At 42.7% G+C, this 20,523-nt stretch overlaps 1 protein-coding gene across 5 annotated transcripts in view; it reads right to left on the minus strand.

Moving 5' to 3' along the window:
• The window catches only part of SUSD6 (sushi domain containing 6), an 82,924-nt gene that overhangs the window by 26,954 nt on the left and 35,447 nt on the right, over window positions 1–20,523 (minus strand). For 4 of the 5 annotated variants that reach the window (XM_030948533.1, XM_030948531.1, XM_030948532.1 and 1 more), the window contains exons 3-4: window positions 20,282–20,469; window positions 15,863–15,892 (exon numbers count right to left, since the gene is read on the minus strand). In XM_030948533.1, coding sequence (XP_030804393.1) covers window positions 15,863–15,892; window positions 20,282–20,402 — 151 coding nt within the window. In that variant the 5' untranslated portion in view covers window positions 20,403–20,469. The remainder of the gene's footprint in view (window positions 1–15,862; window positions 15,893–20,281; window positions 20,470–20,523) is intronic. The other variant, XM_030948535.1, reaches the window with a different exon arrangement.

The raw sequence follows: 20,523 nt of genomic DNA on the forward strand, positions 1-20,523 counted from the left end.
TCCTCCTGCTCCTCCTCACAGCCATCTTCCACCAAAAAACCACACACAAGTAAATTCCTGCTCAGCTCCCAGCGTTCCCTCACATCAGACAATAGTTTTAACTCCTCTTTCAACTACCTAGCTCCATAAAAGAGAGAGTGTGGTTAGCTAGGGTTTGCATGGTGTGTTTTATTTTTCTTTGATTGGGTAATTTAAGTCATAGGATTTGGGGGGTTTTTAAAAGCATTTAACTGCAAGGAGAGTTTCTGCACGTTTCAGCAATGTTTAATGATATTATTACATCTACTATTTTAGTAGATAATAACAGTATCCACTACATTGCTACTTGCTCCTTTTTATCTAAACCGTCAAATCCAACAGGACGACATTTCAAACTTGATTTCAAGAGCTGCAAAACCATCTTATCACAGAGAGACCTATCAGAATGAAATGCTGATTTTACACTGCAAGATGTCATTAGAATAGCTTAATTCTGTGATCCTCTGAAAAAGATGATGAGGTGGGAAAGCCAGATTACTCAAAAAAAACCATAAAATAATTACTTAAAGGATTTATTTATTTATAGGTTCATGATTCCCTAGAGCATAAAATCTGTTCCACTACCTAGGTCAACACGGACACTGATTTAGCAGACAGATTTCACAATCACCACCTGACTCAGGCTTTGGAAGGGAAACAGTAAGCAAGACGGTGGGAGAAGTTATAGCCTGTCAGCTAAAAACAACATAATCTTTCCCAAATCATGCAAGAACAAAGCAGTTTCAAGTTCCTACACAGAAAAGCCTATTTCAGATGCTCCCTAGGGAAGAATGCAGTAGAGGAAGCTGTTGCAGCATGCCTGAGTGCCACAGGAAGTGCTCTGTTGAGCACAAAAGAGAAAAATTCAGGAGCGCTCCCAGCTTCCTCAGAGCTGGGGCCACAGCTCCGAGGGATGCTGAGAACACCCTGGGGAGTCCTCACACTCACACAGCTGGACCCAGACCTGCCCCTCACATCATCACATGAACATACAAGGTAGGAAGCAAGTATCCAAATCCCAGCTCTTCCCCAGTATCAGTGCTCCCATCTAATACTCCCTGAACTTAGCAAAAAAACCCCAAACCCACCAGAGGGGAGGGCAGAGGTTATGCTCGCTCTCTCCACAGCACCAGTCACTGAACGTGCCTTACACCTTCCCAGTCCTCACCAGGCTTCTGCCTATCAGTCCTGACATCTGACGCGCACAGGCCCCGGCCACTGACTCAGCAAGCCCAACTTCTGTGAGGATGCAACTCACAAGCAGATCATCTCACACTTTCAAGAAAAACGTAAGATCTCTCCACACATAAGGCAGCCCATATCCTCATGCATTTTCCCAGGTCACTTTCCCAGGGAGCTGAAGAAAGCACTCCCTGCACAGCACTCCCCAGAGAGAGAGAGGGCTCAATTCAGGCTCAGTTAGTTCTGAGGCACCAGCCACCCACACAAAGCTGGCAGACAAGGCACAGGGCCTTCAGGAGCCCTGCGCCCTTCCAGAAAGGAAGCTGAAGTTTAAGCCAGATGTGCAGGCCACTGACTTCAGAGCACTCTCAGTCACCAGGTCTACATCTGAACAGTTCCTATGCTAATTCAATTCCTGAACTAAGAACTCTTCCTTCCTCATTTAAATATGCACTAGTTAATGATATTCACTAGTTAATGCAGTTTTTCTTTCTCCCCGTAGCAGATGTTGTAATTTCTCTCATCACATCTTCTGGACTGTAATTCAGCAGAGAGGCAATAAACCACCAAGAGTGGCCAGACGAAGTTCACCAAGAGACAAAAATGAAGACCTCAGACACAGTGAAAATAAACGGTGCACAGACAGCATCTCTACAGCTCCTCTTTCTGAGCAGTAGAATGTCTGTGTCAGGCTACCCTCTAATGTCTCTGCAGCTGCTCAGAGTACCTCAGTCTATCAGAGGGTTTGGCAAAAATGCCCAGACAGGGCTGACAGGTTTCTTGGTAGTGGAGTGAAAGCTTGCCATGCAAATTTGAGATCCATTTACTATAAGGTTCAATCTCTTTACAATTAGTAAAAGTTTCTCACACAAAGGAAATGGAAGATTTGAAGAAATCATGCTAAAAATACCAAAACCACTGCCCCCCAGAGAGAGACACACTTGGGAACTCTCTCAACTGTGTATGCAGACTCCTTGAGAATGCTTAAAGAACATGCTGGGAACTAGTGGGGAAAACAGCATGAAAGGAAGTTATTTGATGCTGATAAATGAGCATCCAGAGCGTAAAATATACTTCCAGAGAAAAAACAGGAGTCCATTTACTAAATCAATCAGTTACTGTTCTGTAACTGATTTCTTTTTCATAGCAATATAGAAAATTTCACAGAACAGCACATGCATTTAATCAGGAAGAATAGGTATTACATGGAAACAATGTATACAGCAATCTGAGAGCTCCAAACCCAAACCTGAGCACTTGGGCCAAGTTTCCTAGGAACACATGGGGTCTGGAACACGTACCATCTAGGAAGCCTAACAGACCAGCAGCAGGTATTAAAAAGTCATTCTCATACTGAAGACAGAACTCCTTTACCCAGACCTTTCCTGGATTTGTTCATTTGTTTTCCTATCTCCTCCGCAGGATTGGGGAAAATTATATTTGAAGTTTTTAGGGGAAGGAAATAAGACAAAACCCACAGTCTTAGTAGTAAGGTAACAGGCACTGCAGAACCATGTTCAGCAGGGAGCAGGGAGCTACCAGGACAAATGGCAGTATAAAAATGCCACAGCCCCTTCTTTCAAACTTCTGGTAATTTTCTCTTCTTCCAATCTCCTCCACCTCCATACAATTTGCTCAGCACACAGGAATTACTCTTTCTTACCATACAGATCCCACAGACACTGTCAGAACTTTCTTCCTCTTGCCAATTATAGCCAAAGACTGTCTGAAGTGCTCAATTACATAGCACTCAAATCATGTTAGACAGCCTGCAGCACCATCCTCTATTCTGCCCCTTGTCCACCCCTGCCTTTTCTGTTAACTTCTTAGAAAAGGCTACTTTAGCCACACTTAGTATTGGGGATGCTACTCACAGAAACAGCTACATTCTGGCAGCTGACATGGAGAGCAGCTGACAATGATCCTAAGGACAGCTTAGCCTCTGTTGAAAGTAGCTCAAGATTGGGAAAGAAGACAGAAGTGTTAAAAGTACCTACTTCCCAAATGAACTTCCTCATAAATAATCTGAATCTTTCATTGGGATATTAATGAAATACTTAATAGTCCCATTTAAATTTAAGAATTCTTGTGTCTTCCCAAATCACTACTCACTGATTGGAACACCCAACTGGAGTTTGACAACACATCCTCCAGCTAATACCACTTTTTTCTGTGCATGCACACAAGAACCTTCTAAAATCTCAAAAGGGATATATTGGTACCAATGTAGGAATGCCCTTTTCCAAAACCTCTGGATTACACAGATCTTTTTACCTAGGATCCAGGCATTTCCAAATCACTATTTCTAAAATACACGTTCAAGAATTAGCACTGTCAAGATATATATTTTCATTCTCTCATAGTCACCCAGCAACAAACCTCAAAATAGGTTCTCAGTTCTTTACCTAATGCTGCAATTGTGTAAAAGCTATTTTGTGGCTAAACACCATTATACTGTGTGAACTCCCACCAGAAGTCAAAATTATTTCCCAAGAAACAGAAAGAGTATTTAATGTCTGGAAAACTACAGTGTTCCTCAAAAGATAGACCGACTTCTCTTCTTGATGCCTTTTTTTTTTGGTATCTTGCCTAAGAACAAAGAAAACAGAAGTCTCCCAGGCACTGGGAGAAGTCCTGGATTATGACACTGGACCTTCTTCTCTCCCAATTTTCCTCCCAGTCTATATGCCTTTATTAGAAAGTAGGGTAGAGGTGTCTGCTTATATCAAATGCCACGTTCTACTTTCATAGCCCTGCCCCCACAAGCATCCAAACTTAAAACCTTAAACACAAATCACAGCAACCTAGTTACTGCACATCAAAGCTGTCACTGTCACTCATTCTCAGGGGAGAAGAGACAACCAGACAGTTGACATTCACTCTTTAGCTCACAGTGTAAACAGAAACCAAATCACAATATCTCTTCTGCTGCTCTGGTAAGGCACTGATGCCACACTACCCTGCAACAACCACACTACCAGGCCTAGACTCCAATTGCACCTGTTTTCCTCTTAATAGCTGTGCTTTTTGAAGTTATCTCTTACTGGTGTTTTTAAACTCCTCATCGCAATGAAAGTCACAGCAGTATGTAGAACACACTCCAACAAGAGCATTTCTCTGTTACAGAGGCAGTTTGTGACCACATACCTTCTTATTCAAGGGCACATACCTCTGCCAATTACAGAAACTGCTTGCACTGAAAATCAAAGAAACACTCAAAGCTTTATTTTAACACAATTAGAGCAGTTTGAAAGTAAGAAGCTGTCATCATGTGGCAGGAAAAACTACATGGGCTAATGTTATGTGTTCCAAAGACCACTGCTTGGAAACTTCTAATCCCAGTCTGGCACATGTACTGGCAACAGATTTCCAGCCTAGACTCTGCAAAAACCTCCCAGAAAAGTAATTTTTTCCATAACAGTCCATTCTGACAGGAGGTCATGTGGCTGCAGACAGAAAATTTAGACATAAGTGACTTGCTCTCCTCAGTAAAAATGGTCAAAAGGAAGGTTCATGCCAATGGGAACATAACATGGCAAGCCCCTTGAGCAACAAGACCATAGCCAGTTTCTGCCTAGAGGTGCAAAATGCCTGCACTGGCAGGGCCATACTGCAGTAAAGGAGATCTCCAGGGCTGCAGTGGCTGAGAGGAACAGCAAGGATGGTTTTGCAATAGGCGCAGATGGTATTGTCTGGGGATACATAGACATCAAGAGGAAAAGGCACACAGTACTACACTGCCTTCCTGAACCAACTCAGAACAGACTGCCATCACTGCAAATTGTTTAAGGAAATGGATTTAAGCCTTCTTTCAAATGCTTCCTCAGTCTGCTTATGGTCAAAGCAACCTTTGGAGAAAGCCAGCTTCAGTGTTTGTTCATGGATTTCCAAATACTACTTAGTTGCTCTGTTAGAGTAATCTCATGTTACCCAGTTGTCATGGGAATTTTGCAGCTCTCTCCTTCAGTAATATATTGCCTACAAACTTAAGCAGCAGAATACTAAATCACTCTTTCAGATTGTTAAACACACTGAGCAAAATTTTCAGCAGCATTTGCATGATTTGAGACATCCTCTCCCAAGCGATTACCAGTGGGACACAAGCACTTTGGAAAATTTTATTTGGTGGTAATGTACCTGACATCAGAGCCATCCCACCAGGTTGGCTAATCTGGTATCTTCCTAATTTAAAGATGCACTACTGTTTTTCTTTGCTATTTACTTGCTTAGCTGCTATATCACTTTATAAAGACCTGTTCAAGCTGAAAAAAGAACAAACAATTTAGTGGAATCTAAACATTACCATCAAGAAGTGAGAAATTTCTGACACACACTTTATTTATTGTACTAAGACCCTTTCCTGGCATTCTGCCCCATCTCCTTTCTCCCACCTCATGCACTCTTGCTGCTCGTTACACAGAATCCCATTACTTGGTATAGCCATTTCTAGCCATTTCCTTTCCATATTATATTTGTTTCTTTTTTTTTTTTTTTTTTTTATGACAGGAACAAAAGAAAGAACAACTTTATTATTATAAGGATCTATTTAAAAATCAGTATCTCACTTGCTTCCCTGCATTTAGAATTGCATCATATATTGCCCTGGTTTCTCCCTCTCAATACATCAGAGGCAAATTAATTCAGTTCTCAGCATCTGACACAAAGCACTTGCAATGAGGGATATAGTGGTTAAGGTCTCATGTCTTCAATTATTTTTACTGAATTGCCTCTTCTATTAAAATTTGCAGTCTTGTAAGAAGTACATTTGAAAAAAGCCACAAGTTTGCTACTAGCTATTTCCAAGTAATTAAATTCATTAATCCAAACAGGGAGCAAGGGAAATAAAACTACTTTCTCCTTCATGCTTTCCTTTCCTCTTACTCCATAATAATTATAAATGCTCTTAACTCACAAAATACTATAACCAGTGCTTATTCATTTGGGTTTTTGCTGTCCTTATCTTTCTTTTGCAAGCCTTAAAACAGTAATTGCCCTGAAATCGAAAAGAATAAGAGGGTTTTCCCCACAGTAAATCTGAAACTTCATCAGCCTCTCAGAATCAAGGCTGTTTGTTGCTTCTTGCATTCTTTAGTTCTTTGGTTTTTAGTTCACAGTATTCAGATTTACAGTTTTTCTTTTTCTGCAGCCTGCTTCCACAATGATACAGAATATTTCATTTCTAGCATCACTACTAGAAAAGGAGTTTTGAAAAGAGGATGCAGAAGCTCACACATCCCAAGACCAGACACACATAGGTGCACAGGAGCTAAGCTGAACTGTAAATCCAAAAGCCTGTACAACTAGAGCTGGTAGCACAGCCACTCAGTGACTAACTTCCCCATGGGACAGCTGGGCGCTTTGCATAGCTGTGTGTGCTGCTGCATCTGCAGAAACAGGAAAAAGGAGAGGACAAGACAGAACAACCACAGCTTTCTGTCCAGCACAGGGCGCCCAGAAGCTCCACCTTTCCTCTGTGCAGCTTCAATTGAACACCTAATGTTTAAGAAGCTCCTTCCTTGGTGAAGTTTATAGACAGAAGTGCCCTCCACATAAATACGCAGACTAGAACATGCCTGGAGACGGGCAGAGCTCGAAATACACGGAATAAGTATGCACACATTGTCAGCAGCCACCACGCTACTGGGAGGCCTTCCACAGTTCCTGGTTTCACACAGATAAGTTAAATGCCTCCTTTTCTCAGCACACCAAATACCCTGTACTGTGTTTACAGAGGAAACTACTCCTGCTCCTCCCTGGTTCCCAGAAGAACAGCTTATCTCTGGCCCAGGCTGCCATCTCCCTCAGAAAGCACCACAGCTATGCAGGAGCCATGAGTCATGGGAGAAGGCCTCCAGAGCAAGGGACACCTCAGCACTGCTTTGCAGAGCCACTTGCTGAACTACAGCCTATGTGAACATGCAAGACAAGTCCTTATGGGCACACACAAAGATTAAGGCCTGTGAACACTTCAGCCTACCTATAAACAAACACACACCTTTCCCTGCCTATTCAACAGTACAATACACACAGCACTGGCAGTACTGCTCCAGACAAAGCTCCAGGCAACCACCAGCATTTCCTGCTGCACGCCCTCCAAGTGTGCTCAGTCAGGGTAAGGGTTTCTATTTTGGACACCGAGGGCCAGTTAATAATTTTAGAGCTCACACGTTTGGAGAGATTGTAGAAAGCAGTCCTGCCTCACTCTGGCAGGCAAAGAAGGCAGTTCCCTTTGTTCTGTTCCCCAGGGACTGTCAACCAATCTGTCTGGCACGACCTGCCATTTCTATAGTTAATGGAACTGGAGAGGAAGTAGCAACCACATGGATTTTCCACCAGAGTCCAGTATTTTTAGAGCCTTAATGCAAGGTTCCAGCACAACTAACATCACAAAGGGTAAGCGAACTTAGTGAAAAACAATCAACTGAATATTGATCAGAGGTGAGGGTAATGCAACAGAATTGCAAGAGTCAGGAGCTAAGTTTCACAAAATAATTTTTCTTGCTAAACAAGACCTTATAAAAATACAATCACTTCCCAAGGAACCACCCTGAAATCCCGTGCCTGGTCACAGAAAGGATTTTTTCATAACACAAGATGAGTGGAAGGTAGACAATGAATAGGATGCATGTGCTGCCCATTTCCTTCGGCTGAAATAGACAAACTAGTATGATGTAACTTCTTCCTATAAGCATGACTACAGGATAGTTCTCTAGCACACAGCTATGATCACAACACAGACCCTTTAACTTTTCCATCAGGAAATCAGGCAGTCACTCCAAATCAGTAAGAAAGAATGCTATCAGAAACAACCTTATATCTGCCAGCCCACATTTAGGCCAATAAACAACCAGCTTCCTTGCAACAACAACAACCCACTTTTAACATGGCATGTAGACCTTCATCAACCCTTCAGGATCTACGGGGAAGGGAGGGAGGGAGGGGGGAAAACGGACCGAGGTAACCAGAAAGCAGCTTTTCAAGTAACAGCCAAAATACCCTCCCCTCAGAACCCGGGGGTTGTGGTAATCCCCTTTTTGAAATGCTAATGTCATTACAACCATAGCAGCAGAAGACAAGTACAGGGCCTGACTGACAGAGCTTCTGCTGCGCCCTTACACAGATGATTTAAACTGAGCCTTTTGTAACTCTCCTCCCCCAAGCTCCCTGCCCGGCATCATGCTTGACAGGAGATGCAGCTGCCATCCGACCCTCCCGAGGAGCAGGGGTGCAAAGATCAAGCTGATGAATTGATGCGTGCGGGCCAGGGCGCAGCAGCCGTGCGCTGCAGCCTTGGGCTCGCTGATGCCAGGACAAAGATGGGCTCGGGCAAGACTTGAAACAAGACAAAGCAAAAGGTCCCCAGCTGCTCTCTTGCTACTGCTAAACAACTGCACAACAGTAAAAATCATTACAGCTGGTCATTAAACTGGGCACAGCACACAGCAGTGTAGGAGAGCACGGCTCAAAGAAACGAATCAGCATAAATACATCTATCCTTCCACCCGGGGAACCAGCTCAGCCTTGGGAAGAAATCCCTCCCATGGAGAAAGCTACTCCAAAGGGACAGGGAACAGTCAACTTCCCCAGCAAAAGGAACTGGAACTATTTGCTGTGATGAGATTGGAGACCACACCAGGCACCACAAGTTTCATCTTGCCATCACATGATATTTAACAACTGACAGATGGTTACCAGAGGGCTTTCTAGTTTTGTTTTCAATTCAGTTTTCAATTCAGTTTTCATTACCTCTGATACCAGTCACAGAAAACCAAGTGATGATTCTGTTGTAAATACCACAGGATTTACTGCAAAAATGTTTCCTGTAACTTACCATTTCCTACCATCTCCCACTGTATGAAAAAAGAGATCACCACCACAATGCCCGAGAAGTAAATCAAGCTAAGTTTCACACCAAGTGGAATACAGGTAAACTGGAAAAGCAAACTACAGACTGAAACATTTGCCATTCACAAACACTGCTGCATTTACAGCAATTCCTACTTCACCACGACAGTGAGTGAAGCTACCCTAACCCCAGTCAAAGCAGGAGATTGTCCTGCTCTGCACTGCTGTGGCCTCACCTCCAGTCCTGTATGCAGTTTTGGGCACCACAATATAAAAAAGCTATTAAGCTATTAGAGGGTGTCAAAAGAAGGGCCATGAGGATCGTGAAGGATCTGGAGGGGAAGCCATGTGAGGAGCAGCTGAGGTCACTTGGTCTGTTCAGCCTGCAGGAGACTGAGGGGAGACCTCATTGTGGTCTTCAGCATCCTCACGAGGGGAAACAGAGGTGCAATCTCTTCAATGCAATCTCTTCACTCTCATGACCAGTGACTGGACTTGAGAAAATGACAAGAAGTTGTGTCAGGGGAGGTTTAGGTTGGATATCAGGAAAAAGTTTTTCATAAGGGTGTTTGGGCACTGGAACAGACTCCTCAGTGAAGTGGTACTAAGCCTGAGAGAGTTCAAGAAGCATTTGGACAAGGCTCTCAGGCACGTGTGTGACTCTTGGGGTGCTCTGCGCAGCGCCGAGAGTTGGACTTAATGTTCCTGATGAATCTCTTCCAATTCAGCATATCCTATGAGTCTATGAAATATGTAAGAGCTCCTCATCCCACTCCTGCTTAGGTGTTTTAACTCTTACCTATAGAGAAGTATCTGCATTTAGTGAGGGGGCCAACTTCTACTGCTGCAGAAAGAAGAAAGGTGATAGACCTTTCTGGAAAGAGAGATGTGTTTGGTTTCATTTGTGCACAGTGCATGCTGGCAAGCAGGTTTGAAACTCTGAGTTCAGTGGCAGCTTTTTAGAAATAAAACCACAAAAGCTCAGATTCTGCAGGCATCCTCCCTAGGTGCTACTAACAAAAGTCAGGAGAAAAATTTCCTCCATCTGAAGCAACTAATTAAGTCAAGAGTTGAGCAGATGGAAACAGACTTAATGATAAGATGCTTTCCTGCTGTCAGAGGATGTAGAACAGACATTAATTTTCAGCCTCTCAAATCCCTTCATGGCAGCCAATGCAGCCAACCATGAAATACTCCTGACCTGCCTCAGACAACTGGCCAGAGTTATGCAGTAAAATAGCTATGAATTTACTCATCTTGACTGTAGTCAGAGAATGAATCTCTTTACAACACCCCTAGTTAGCAGCTTATACCAATCCCTCTTTGTTTTACTAACAGCAAGAATCAAGGATGCTAAAAGCAGCCCTACCTGTGTCCCAGATGGCAGGCTGCAATGCTCCTTTTCCCCCATGCAGTCACACCACTGCCTGCGCAAGGACTCAACTCATTCAAAGGATCAATTCATGACCTTCAACCAGGAAAGACCTGGTTAAAGTGGGAGCAGACATGACCAAGGCAATAGTGACAGGAAAAGCATACAACAACAAAAAACCAACCAAACAAAGCCAAAAAAGCCCAACAAAACAAAAAAAAATGGGCCAGTTTTCTGAAAAGGTGCTCTAGCCCTGAGGAGTTTCCACAGCTGGAGGCATGTGCCAAGAGGCAGTCAGTTCTCCAGGGTGCTAAGAGGAGGCAGGAGGCAGAACTTCCCACAGGAGCTAACGTCTTCCAGCACAGCCCCCACACTGCACTTCCAGTGTGTTTGCCCAGCAGAGGCATGGCCTGGTGCCAGCAGACAGTGATCAGGCCACCACTGCACACACCTCCTGTCCCACACAGCACAAGTGCACTAACAGAGCCTGCCCAGCCAGGCTTGTGATCTGCCTCTGTGCGTTTCACTGCTGCTCCAGTGACCAAAATTTATGAGGGTCCTTTACCCACAGAGAGCTCAGCTCTCCCAGCACTGTACATCTCCCCTCAACTGTTCCAAAGTGGATCCAGCTTACTAAATGCCATGGAGGAAACAGTCACCATCAAAGCACGAACTGTCAACTTGAAGATAACATTTAAATATTTGAGAAGTAAATGCAAATAAAGAGATTCAAAATGAGAGGCTCAAAGGTCAATCCTGCTTTGTGCTAATGGCATTAACATTTGCAGCAAGACTAGTTTGCTGGGAAAGGCAAAGAACTGGAGGACTAAAAGAATAAAGTGTAAAAAACAAAACTTGCCACCTTCATGGATTTCACTAAGACTTGCGCTTAAAGGCATACTCATTGCAGCTTGTGATGGAATTCAAATTTCTCAGCTTACATATGAAAAATTAGTCATTTCCTCATTTGAGAGAAAAGTGACAGCTGAACCTAAACAGGCAAATGTTATACCTTGTCTTAGTATCTTACAACCTAAGTAATTTACACCAAAGAAAGTGTTTGGAATGAAACCTGAAGGTTGTCCTCCAGGTGCATTCAACTGTTACTTTTGCTCTGGAAAGCAAAACCAAGGACAGAAGGGAAGTACTAGCTTTAGGATAAAACAGAGCATTACAGATCCTATACACACTTTGCCTGTGCAAAAGAGAAGATGTGCTGCAGCACAAAGCATGGCTCAGCACAACTCGTACAGTACAGCTCCTTTTCCAAAAGCACACCAGCAGGCCCAAAACTTGAACTACTGGAGACTAGTTACACAGCAGGGGCATCCCCAGGGCTCTGAGTTTCAAAGATAGCTGCTCTGAAGTTACAAGAGGAATCAGCACAAGGAAACTGTTAGAAATCCACATTTCTCTCCTCCCATGATAGAGATATATCAACAGCTGTGAGTTTTGTATGACACATCAGAAGCACATTCCTAAAGGTCTCTGCAGCATCAGCTAAGTCTCCTGGGCAGCACTAGAAGTCACTTACCCACCCTAACATAATTTCATTCCACACTTACAGTGACATACAGGCACCACCTGGAAGGGATCATCATCAGCAAAGTGTTGACAAGGATCTAGAGTTAGGAGCTTTAATAGTTTATCTTCTTCACAAAAAGGGTTCCTCTACAGGGGTGAAGCAGCCAAACAAATGCAGGATAGTGGGAAGAGCAAAGCAGATTTTAACTATTAAAGTGAACACAAACTGAGAAAAGCAGAACTTTGAGAAAGTCAGATACCACTCTAAACATGGCAGCAACTTCCACTTGAAATTCCTCCCGACATCATCTTTCACAGAAAACTGCTATATGGTCTTTTACAACTTCTCATCCCCCGGATCACCACCCATGATGTTAGAGCACATCTAGACAGGCACAGCCAGTGCTCCAGTAACTGGTGTCTTCACTCTGATCTGCTTCTGTCTCAGATTTCTGCACTTCAGTCCCTGGAGGGCACACTCACTTCGTAAGTTTTAAATTCTTAAACTCTCCATCAGTGTCTCACAAGTCAGTCTTGCTGCCTACAGAAAAGCTTCAAAACCCTGATGCTGTAGAGGCATCCTCCTGCATTAAGACACTCTTACCCAACCCTTAAAAAATAAGCACATGTATTTTTCTACTAGAGTTCTCCCTCCCAAGCCATACTATTCTCAACTGTTCTAATCTACTTGTATAAATAAAACACTACCTTCTTCTAGGATTTGCACTACTTAACTACCAAGCCACTAATTTGCTTTATAAACCACTAGGATCTTTGTCACAATTCCACTTCTGGAAACAGTCACTCTCCTGTTTTGCTGCATTCCTGTCCCCCTCCTCTCCTTCCTAGAATTTTATTCTCTATTGATCCTCATTCACATTCAATCTCTTCTACCACCTTCCTACAAACCCCATTTGCCTTACAACATTGGTAAGAGCACAAAAAAGTTTTATTCTCTTTCTGGACAGTTATATCAGTGTCCAAGGATATGTCTGACACAAAATTCTTTACATACCATGTTGGTCTTTTTATCAGGACATTGAAAATGGTCTTTCTATGCAGAAATGCAGCAGCAGCATTTGACTTTCTAATTATGACTCTGCATGTGTCAAAGCTTACCATGTTTCATCCCTGTCTGTGGGCTGAAAACTCAAGACAACATCCACCAGAGGTGCTTATCTCACTCTACAGAAAGGCAACATTTTTCAAGTAAGACATATTTTTCCCTTTACTGATGAAGTAAAAGATGTACCTCCAAAGCAGCAGCAAAGGTATTTTTTTGCTTTGGAACAAGAAATATTTTTCCCAATTGAATTAAGATGACTGGCTAGACCTAAAATGCTGAGCCCACAGGACTTCAAGAAGCTCTTTTGTTACTCTACTGTTCAATTCTTTGGCTTGTGCTCCCACTGAAATGCTTCTTACTATGCCAGGTGGATAAACACACTTATTTTTGCATTCATAGCATTGAACTTATAGAGAAGAAACACAGCAGATGTCTTCATCCAGCACCAGCCATGCCAAAGTACACAAGAAATGAGGGAGCATCCCAACAACCTCTTGAGATTAGGCACTCTTCTCAGTACAAGAAATCCAGAAGTTCCCCTCCCCATTCCATAATAAAAGGATCACTGTACTAGGCTGGCCCAAAAGCTCATTTTATTTTTCAACAGTTTAGCAACAAGCCCAATCCACCTAGCACATCCTGTAACTCATCTATGCAGCCCCACACCTAAGGGGTTACTTCAAATCTCTTTAATAACATCTGGAAGCAGTCCTCCAACTCCAATGCAACACTCTGCAGAAGCAGAGCCTCAGGAATTCCTGTTTGCAGGGGAAGATGAACGCTCCCCAGAGGTTTCAGTTCATTAAAAGGAAAACATGTTTTTATATGCAGACCAGCACACGCAGATGAGCAGGTATACAACCTCTTGTGACAATGCCATAACCCTGTTCCAATTACTTTCACAAAGGTACAAACATTTCTGAGCTTGCTGTTCAAGTGCCTTTAGCATTGTCTTCACTCTGGACTACTGGCAGCTTGTTACCAATCCTCATCTAGATACAGATTCCCAGGTTTAGCAGAGCCTTGACAGATTTGGCCACAAAAGCTGAAGACTCAACAATCTACAGATTCCTACTTTGCCCTACCCCTTGTTTCTTCCTGGCCACCCATGTCAGCATGCTGAGGTCATACCCACAGCTTTACACACCACACACCAGCTATTCCAGCAGTATTTGCGTAACAGCCCAGGCTGAAGTTTGCCACAGTTCCACAGCAAATGTACTTCTTGCTCTGCCATCCCCACTGCAGAACCACTATCAGCTGGCAGCATGAACAGGAAGTGGGAACTAGTTGTGGTACTTCAGTTAAACATAAGGGCTAGAGAAGCAATGGCAGACATGGCTTGCACAGATGAAAACCATTCCACATATGCTAAAAAATAGTGCCTCAGTGCTCTTGGGACCAGCGCAGGATTCAAAAGGGACAGAAAGCAGGAAAGGAACTGGGACAAGGCGATAAACAAGCAAGCTTTCTTCTATCCCACTGTCCTGACAGTTTTCCTGTAGTATTAGGGAAAAACCGAAACTCTTCCCTAATGATTGCCTCTAGCAAATAAAAAGGAAAGGACTGAGTGAAAATAGGAAGAGACAGAGAAATGTGTATAATTGTGTATCTTCAGACTAGCAGGCAGCAGTCCTCTAGGAGGACCAGGATGGTGATGGGTGAGAACATGGACTATAGTTCACAACTAGTTTCTCCTGAAGAACAAATGGCACTTAGCACCCCTCCTGCTTCCCTCTACAATGAAACTCGTACCCGTTTCCATCTTTCACATTCTAACACAAGAAGCTACGATGAATTGGACCAGACAACTCTTGAGGTTTTTCCTAAAACAGCTGATTTTCCTGCTAGTAACCATAGCCAAGAAATGAGTGCCCCTTAATATTATGTGTATGTGATACTGCTTTTCTTGCCAGGAGTAATATTGAGGTATTGAATAAAAAAAAGAGGATTCAGATGAGCCCATCAGCACTTCTCTTAACCCCCACTTTCTGAAGACCAAAATTTGGTAGGTGGCAAAATTCCCCTCCCACGCCTTTAAATTCTTCTTCATTAATCCATTCCCCTCAGATTTTGTTCCTGTAGTAGTTTTGGGGATTTTTTTGGTGAGGTTTTTTTTTGTTTCGGTTTTTTGGGGTGGGGGTGGGGTTTTTTTGGTTTTTTTCGGTTTGGTTTTTTTTTCAGAGGAGGGGAAAAGTTCAGACTAAACAAATCCTATTTCAGAGTTTAACAAAAACGTACAGAAAATATTACTTTATATATTTAGAAGAGATAAGGAAATCAAATATGCTTCCCAACTGTTTCCAAAGTTGCATGTATCCATAACATTGCATGCATCCATAACATGGCCACTGGAATGACTTTAGACTTTTTCTGAGCACATGAAATGAAAAGCAGGAGTATCCAATGGAATATATCAAGAATCATGCTGAGATGTTCACTTTTCTTGATTAAAGGAAATGAAATATTTTTTTTACCTCAGCCTGTCCTCCCTGTCCTCTCAATACTCTGTCAGCCTGTCAAAACTCTCACAAGCAGCATCTCTGCATTTAATGAAATATTTATTCTGATTTGTTATTTTCTTGAGTCATTTGAAGAGAAATGCTGTAGAAGGCACAAGGATCCCTCCCAAGCACAGTGAAAGATTGGAAGCTGATCTCCCTCTCTCAAACTGAGGGCAGCTGTTATTCCCAAATCCCAGGGTCAAAAATTAAAATGGGACATAGAGATGAATCTCAAGCCTATCCAGCACAACAAAAAGTATAATGGGAATCCTAGCTCACAGACACTTATATTAACCAGTAAAATATCACACTCATTTCTCATAGTACAGCAGTCAATGTAAGTTTACTCACATGCAGGTCCTTTGGATTTGCTTAGCCAACCTAGGACAGACAAAAGGAGAGTTCAGGATTATTATGGTGCTATCATGGTTTAAGCCAGCAGTTGGCTAAACATCACAAAGCTTTAATTCATTCTTCAGCCACTAGAACTCATTAAAATTTTAAAAGTTATGTGGCTTCTTGAGATCCTTATTATTCCCTTCAAGGCATTTACTTTAACACGGCCTGGGTCAGTGAGTGTAGCAGCGTGAATATTATTGTCATTATATGAATAGTCTAATTCTGAACCTACCTGCATCTGCTTCCTAGCCATCTCTGCAGCTCCTCACCATGCTCTTCCATACCACTCTGCTCTTATTAAGCTCTACAAAAGGACTGGAAAGAGGAATTGCTCCTGAAAATGCTGCCCTTTCTCTCCACAAAGAAAGTCACCCTGCTTTAGGCTGACACTGCAATTCCTCCAAACCCACACTTCCAAGAAGCATACAGGTTAGAATCAAGATCATCTGCTCATGCATGACACTTTCCACATTTCTGTCTGGCCATCCAGCGCTACAGTGTCCTTGTTTTCAGGGCCATTGAATTCATCCCTAGCAGTATAAACGCCTTCCTTTCAGCTGCACAATCAGAGACAAAGGAAAGCTCTGCTTCGCAGAGATTCCCAGAGAATAGGAACAAGTCTGGATCTGCTCAATGAGCAGAGAGCGCTCTAACAAGCTGCTCTGTGCAATGCAAACAAATAGCAGCAGTGTCCAAGAGCTTCTGTGCAGAATAACCTTGGCACTGAAACAACCTGAGAACAGCAAGCGGCAGATTGGCTGCATTTGTGTCACAGACAACACACAGGAATGAAGTCGTTTCAGTTTATTCAAGCTCAATTTATCACTTTAATGGCAATCCTAAAAATTAAAGAGCATTTTGCACGTGCAGTCAACAAAAATTAGACTGTGTCTAAATCTAAATGGACTTAGATTCACCGAGCCTGCATTACTATTCATTTTTAAAGGTTAATATTTACACTCTCTCCTTTATGGATATTGACATTTGCTTAATTCGGGATGTTTAATACTTTTACCACCACAGTTACTTGCATTTCCCAGGATCAGGTGATGCTATTAACAATAATGAAAGGCCCGACCTGTTTTGATAGGTTTCTGACAGAGCCAGTCATGAATCCAAGAGAGATTACACATTTGGAACATAAATCATAGGAAGCTTTCAGAGTATTTTAAAGACTACATGTTAAAATTTAATGAACAACTTAATCTGATCCACTGTCATTCTTCCAAAAATAGCCTGGCCAGGCAGGAGGACCATTGTGAATGAGATATAAATACAAGGCCTTGAGGGACAGAGATGGGAGGGAGAGAGGGTAAAATTACAGAAGTCACAGCAACAAAGAAAAAATAGGGAAGCATTATCTGTGGAAATGCAGATAAAAAGGTTGTCACTGCTCTTCTCCAATGCTTCAAAAACTCCCCATCTCTATCTACTAAGCATCCTAGCTATTAGCTACATTCCAGTTGAACCCTCAAAGAAACAGAAAAGACAGGAGAAGAACTAAGCTTCAGTATTACTGAGGAGCTTTCCAAGTCTCCTTGCTTGCTCATTCCTTCATTATTTCCCACAACTAATCTTGGAGAATTTGCCAGACAAGAAAAAACACTGCAACAGTGATAAAGCTCAAAAAATATTCCTGAGCAGCACTCAAGTTTCCATAAATCCTCCTCTTCAGACACAGCTTCACTGCTTGCCTATTACCAAATGCTGCATTTGTTTTGTGTTAAAATATGTGCAGTGGTTATTTTCATATACATGCATATCTTCCCGTGAAGAGGGAAGAGTTTTCCCAAATTCTGCAGTATGTTTAGTGACTAAGCAACTTACATTCATCTCATGGCACTTGAGGATATTTGGATAGATTGCTTGAGACAAAGTGCTGAGGATTTTTCTTAAAAATCCATGCATAAATAAAACCGATTTATTACCAGAGGACAGAGCAGATGCTTGCTGACTGAAAATGAGTCTGCTCTCTGCATTAACCACATGGCAAAGAGAACATTTTCCTGCCCAGATCATGAATATGTCTCTAAGCTTCCTGGAACTTAAGCAATAGAATTTCTAAGCAGCAAAATGACTGCAATACAATATACCTCAGATGGTTTTATACATACGAATCACAAGCTCTGCTTTCTTACTCAGGGCTGAGCCAGGCATTGTCTCCATGCTTGTCTTTTTATGAGAACATTCTTCAGCTTTTATAGCAATTTTGAGCTTGTCACACTGGCTCCACATTCAAGATAAGCATTACCACCACGAGATTTAATACAGTCTCCTGCTCCACGTTAACATCGTTTTGCTCTGCTTGCTCTGAATGACTTTGCTCTGCAAAGTAATAAAGTGAGGATGGCAAGGGGGTTGGGGCAGCAAGAGGAGGGAAAGCTGATTTTCCAAGCGCCTCGCCAGTACTCTTTGTTTCTCCATCTGGCTGTCTGCTCTCAGCTGACTTGCTCATTAATGTTACTCATGGCTGGCACGCTGCTGCAGGTGCAGCTCCTCGGGCCCATGACGCATCACTGAGCACCCCCATCCCTCCCAGCAATTGCCTTTTGGGTTGCTGCATCCCTGTCTCAGTAAAACTGTACATGGAAGTGCTCCTCAGCAAGCCCTTCCCCAAGATTTCTTCCCCTGCATGTCTTGCCCTCTGCTATGCTCCTGGCTCCCCTCTGTTTTCTCACTTCCCCTGCAGGAAGTGGTTCCTGCCTAACCACTATAATCCTGTTTAGCTGATGAACTGCCTTGATCAGTTCACCACAGCTGGTTTCAGATCCTGAAGCAAAAAGAACACAGAAAGGGAAACACAATGCAGAATCACTCTTGGGTCTTCTGGCATGCCTAGCTAGTGTTTTTGTAATGTGATTGGATGTCTCAAAAATTATATTAAAAAGGATTGCCAGCATTGTGGCAGCTTTTCCCCGTCCAGCAGTCTGTGCAGCGCAAGGCATTTGCATACTTATTGCAGTCTCAGCTGAAGGTGCTGCAGTGCCTAATGGAGGTTTCAAATGGCATATCTGACAGGCCTACATCTGAAATGAGGCAGTGACACTATCACCAACAACAGCAAGGCTAGAAAAAAAACCATGGATACCCCAGATCCAAAAATATCTTGTCCCTTTCTCACTATCACTAACTATTCATGACAATTTATCATGCTCTTAAGGGTGTCTTCCCCACCCCCTCATTACCTACAAGGCCAAAATCAGGTCAGGAAGACATATAATCCTGAGATATCTGATTTCAGTAGTCTCTTTCCAACTCAAAGAGCCAGGAATAGTAAAAGGAAATCAACTCCTCCTCCAGAAGTTTTACAGCACCAGCAGACTTCCATACAGGATCACCTCAGCTTTGACAGCATTTGGCAGCTAATGTTTATTCTGCTGAGGAATGTTGGTCACATGACATTCTCAGGTGCCATGATATGTCAAATAAATAGAACTTTTTAGAGTTATGTCAAGAACCGAGGTTTTCTTTACATAGACAAGCTAATGCTCTACATTACAACAGCTGCTCAAGTCAAATCTGTATTTTTGGGATTAACTCCTTCAAATCTCTTGCAAAAGCAAACAAGGTTCCTCCTTCCATCTCATGCCTCCTATGACCAGACATCTCTCTACAGACAAAAACTAGATCGTGGCTGGTCTGAAAAGACGACATATTTCAGGGTATCCTGGGTAACCAAGCACATACTTCACATCACATACAACCTTCTGAGTATCCAGTACATTTCCTTCCTCCACTCATTTCTAAGAGGCAGATCTCCCATCTCTGATGACATTTTTCATATCATCCCATTCCATTGCTTTTTACATTATTCACAACACTCATCCATCTGAGAAACATCAAAAGATGAGGGGAGATGGAAAACTTAAGCTGAAAAGAGGATCCAATAGAAGGGCAGAAGTAGCAGTGTTAACTGGTCAGAAGATAGCATACAAGCAACCACTGAACAGATTCACCAGCTGTGCAAAAGAGCTGGACACAATCTCTGCTTCTACCCCTTCACATGAGCAGTTGCTTCAAGGCACACAGATAACACTGCTTAACACAAGAATCTCACTCAACCAAACCAGGGTCCATGCTCTTGAGATGCCCCAAGTGTCCCCAGCTGCAGTGAAGAGATGAGAATGGAGGGGAAAAAAACCCATGGGAATCAAAAGTACAGGATGAAGAACAAGCACTTATTTACTAATATGCAAGACTCATTCAGTTCAGACACTTCTGCTCTGCTCAACAAGCAGCGATGGAATTTTTCCTGTGAGTACTGAAGATGTGTACAAATACATCAACCATAACCAGTTTTCACCTAAAAATATACAGCCACTCCCTGATATACCTCCCCCTCCCTGCAGCTTATATAAAGGTTTCACTTACCTGTGGACTGTGCTTCCAAGATAAAGGAACCAAAGATAACTAGCAGACGAAATAACCCATGGCCAGTCAAGGCAAGCGATGATCCTGTGTTGCTCTTTGATGCTACCATTCCATGGCACATCTTTCACCCACCAAGGTTTCTTTTTAAAAAAATTCTTAAAGATCTGGTTGATCAGGAGCACCTTGGTCTAAAAAAAACAGACAAAGCAAGAAAAAATGTTGAGCCAAACACCTACAACATC

The sequence above is a fragment of the Camarhynchus parvulus genome, chromosome 5, assembly GCF_901933205.1.
Source record: "Camarhynchus parvulus chromosome 5, STF_HiC, whole genome shotgun sequence".
NCBI lineage: Eukaryota > Metazoa > Chordata > Aves > Passeriformes > Thraupidae > Camarhynchus > Camarhynchus parvulus.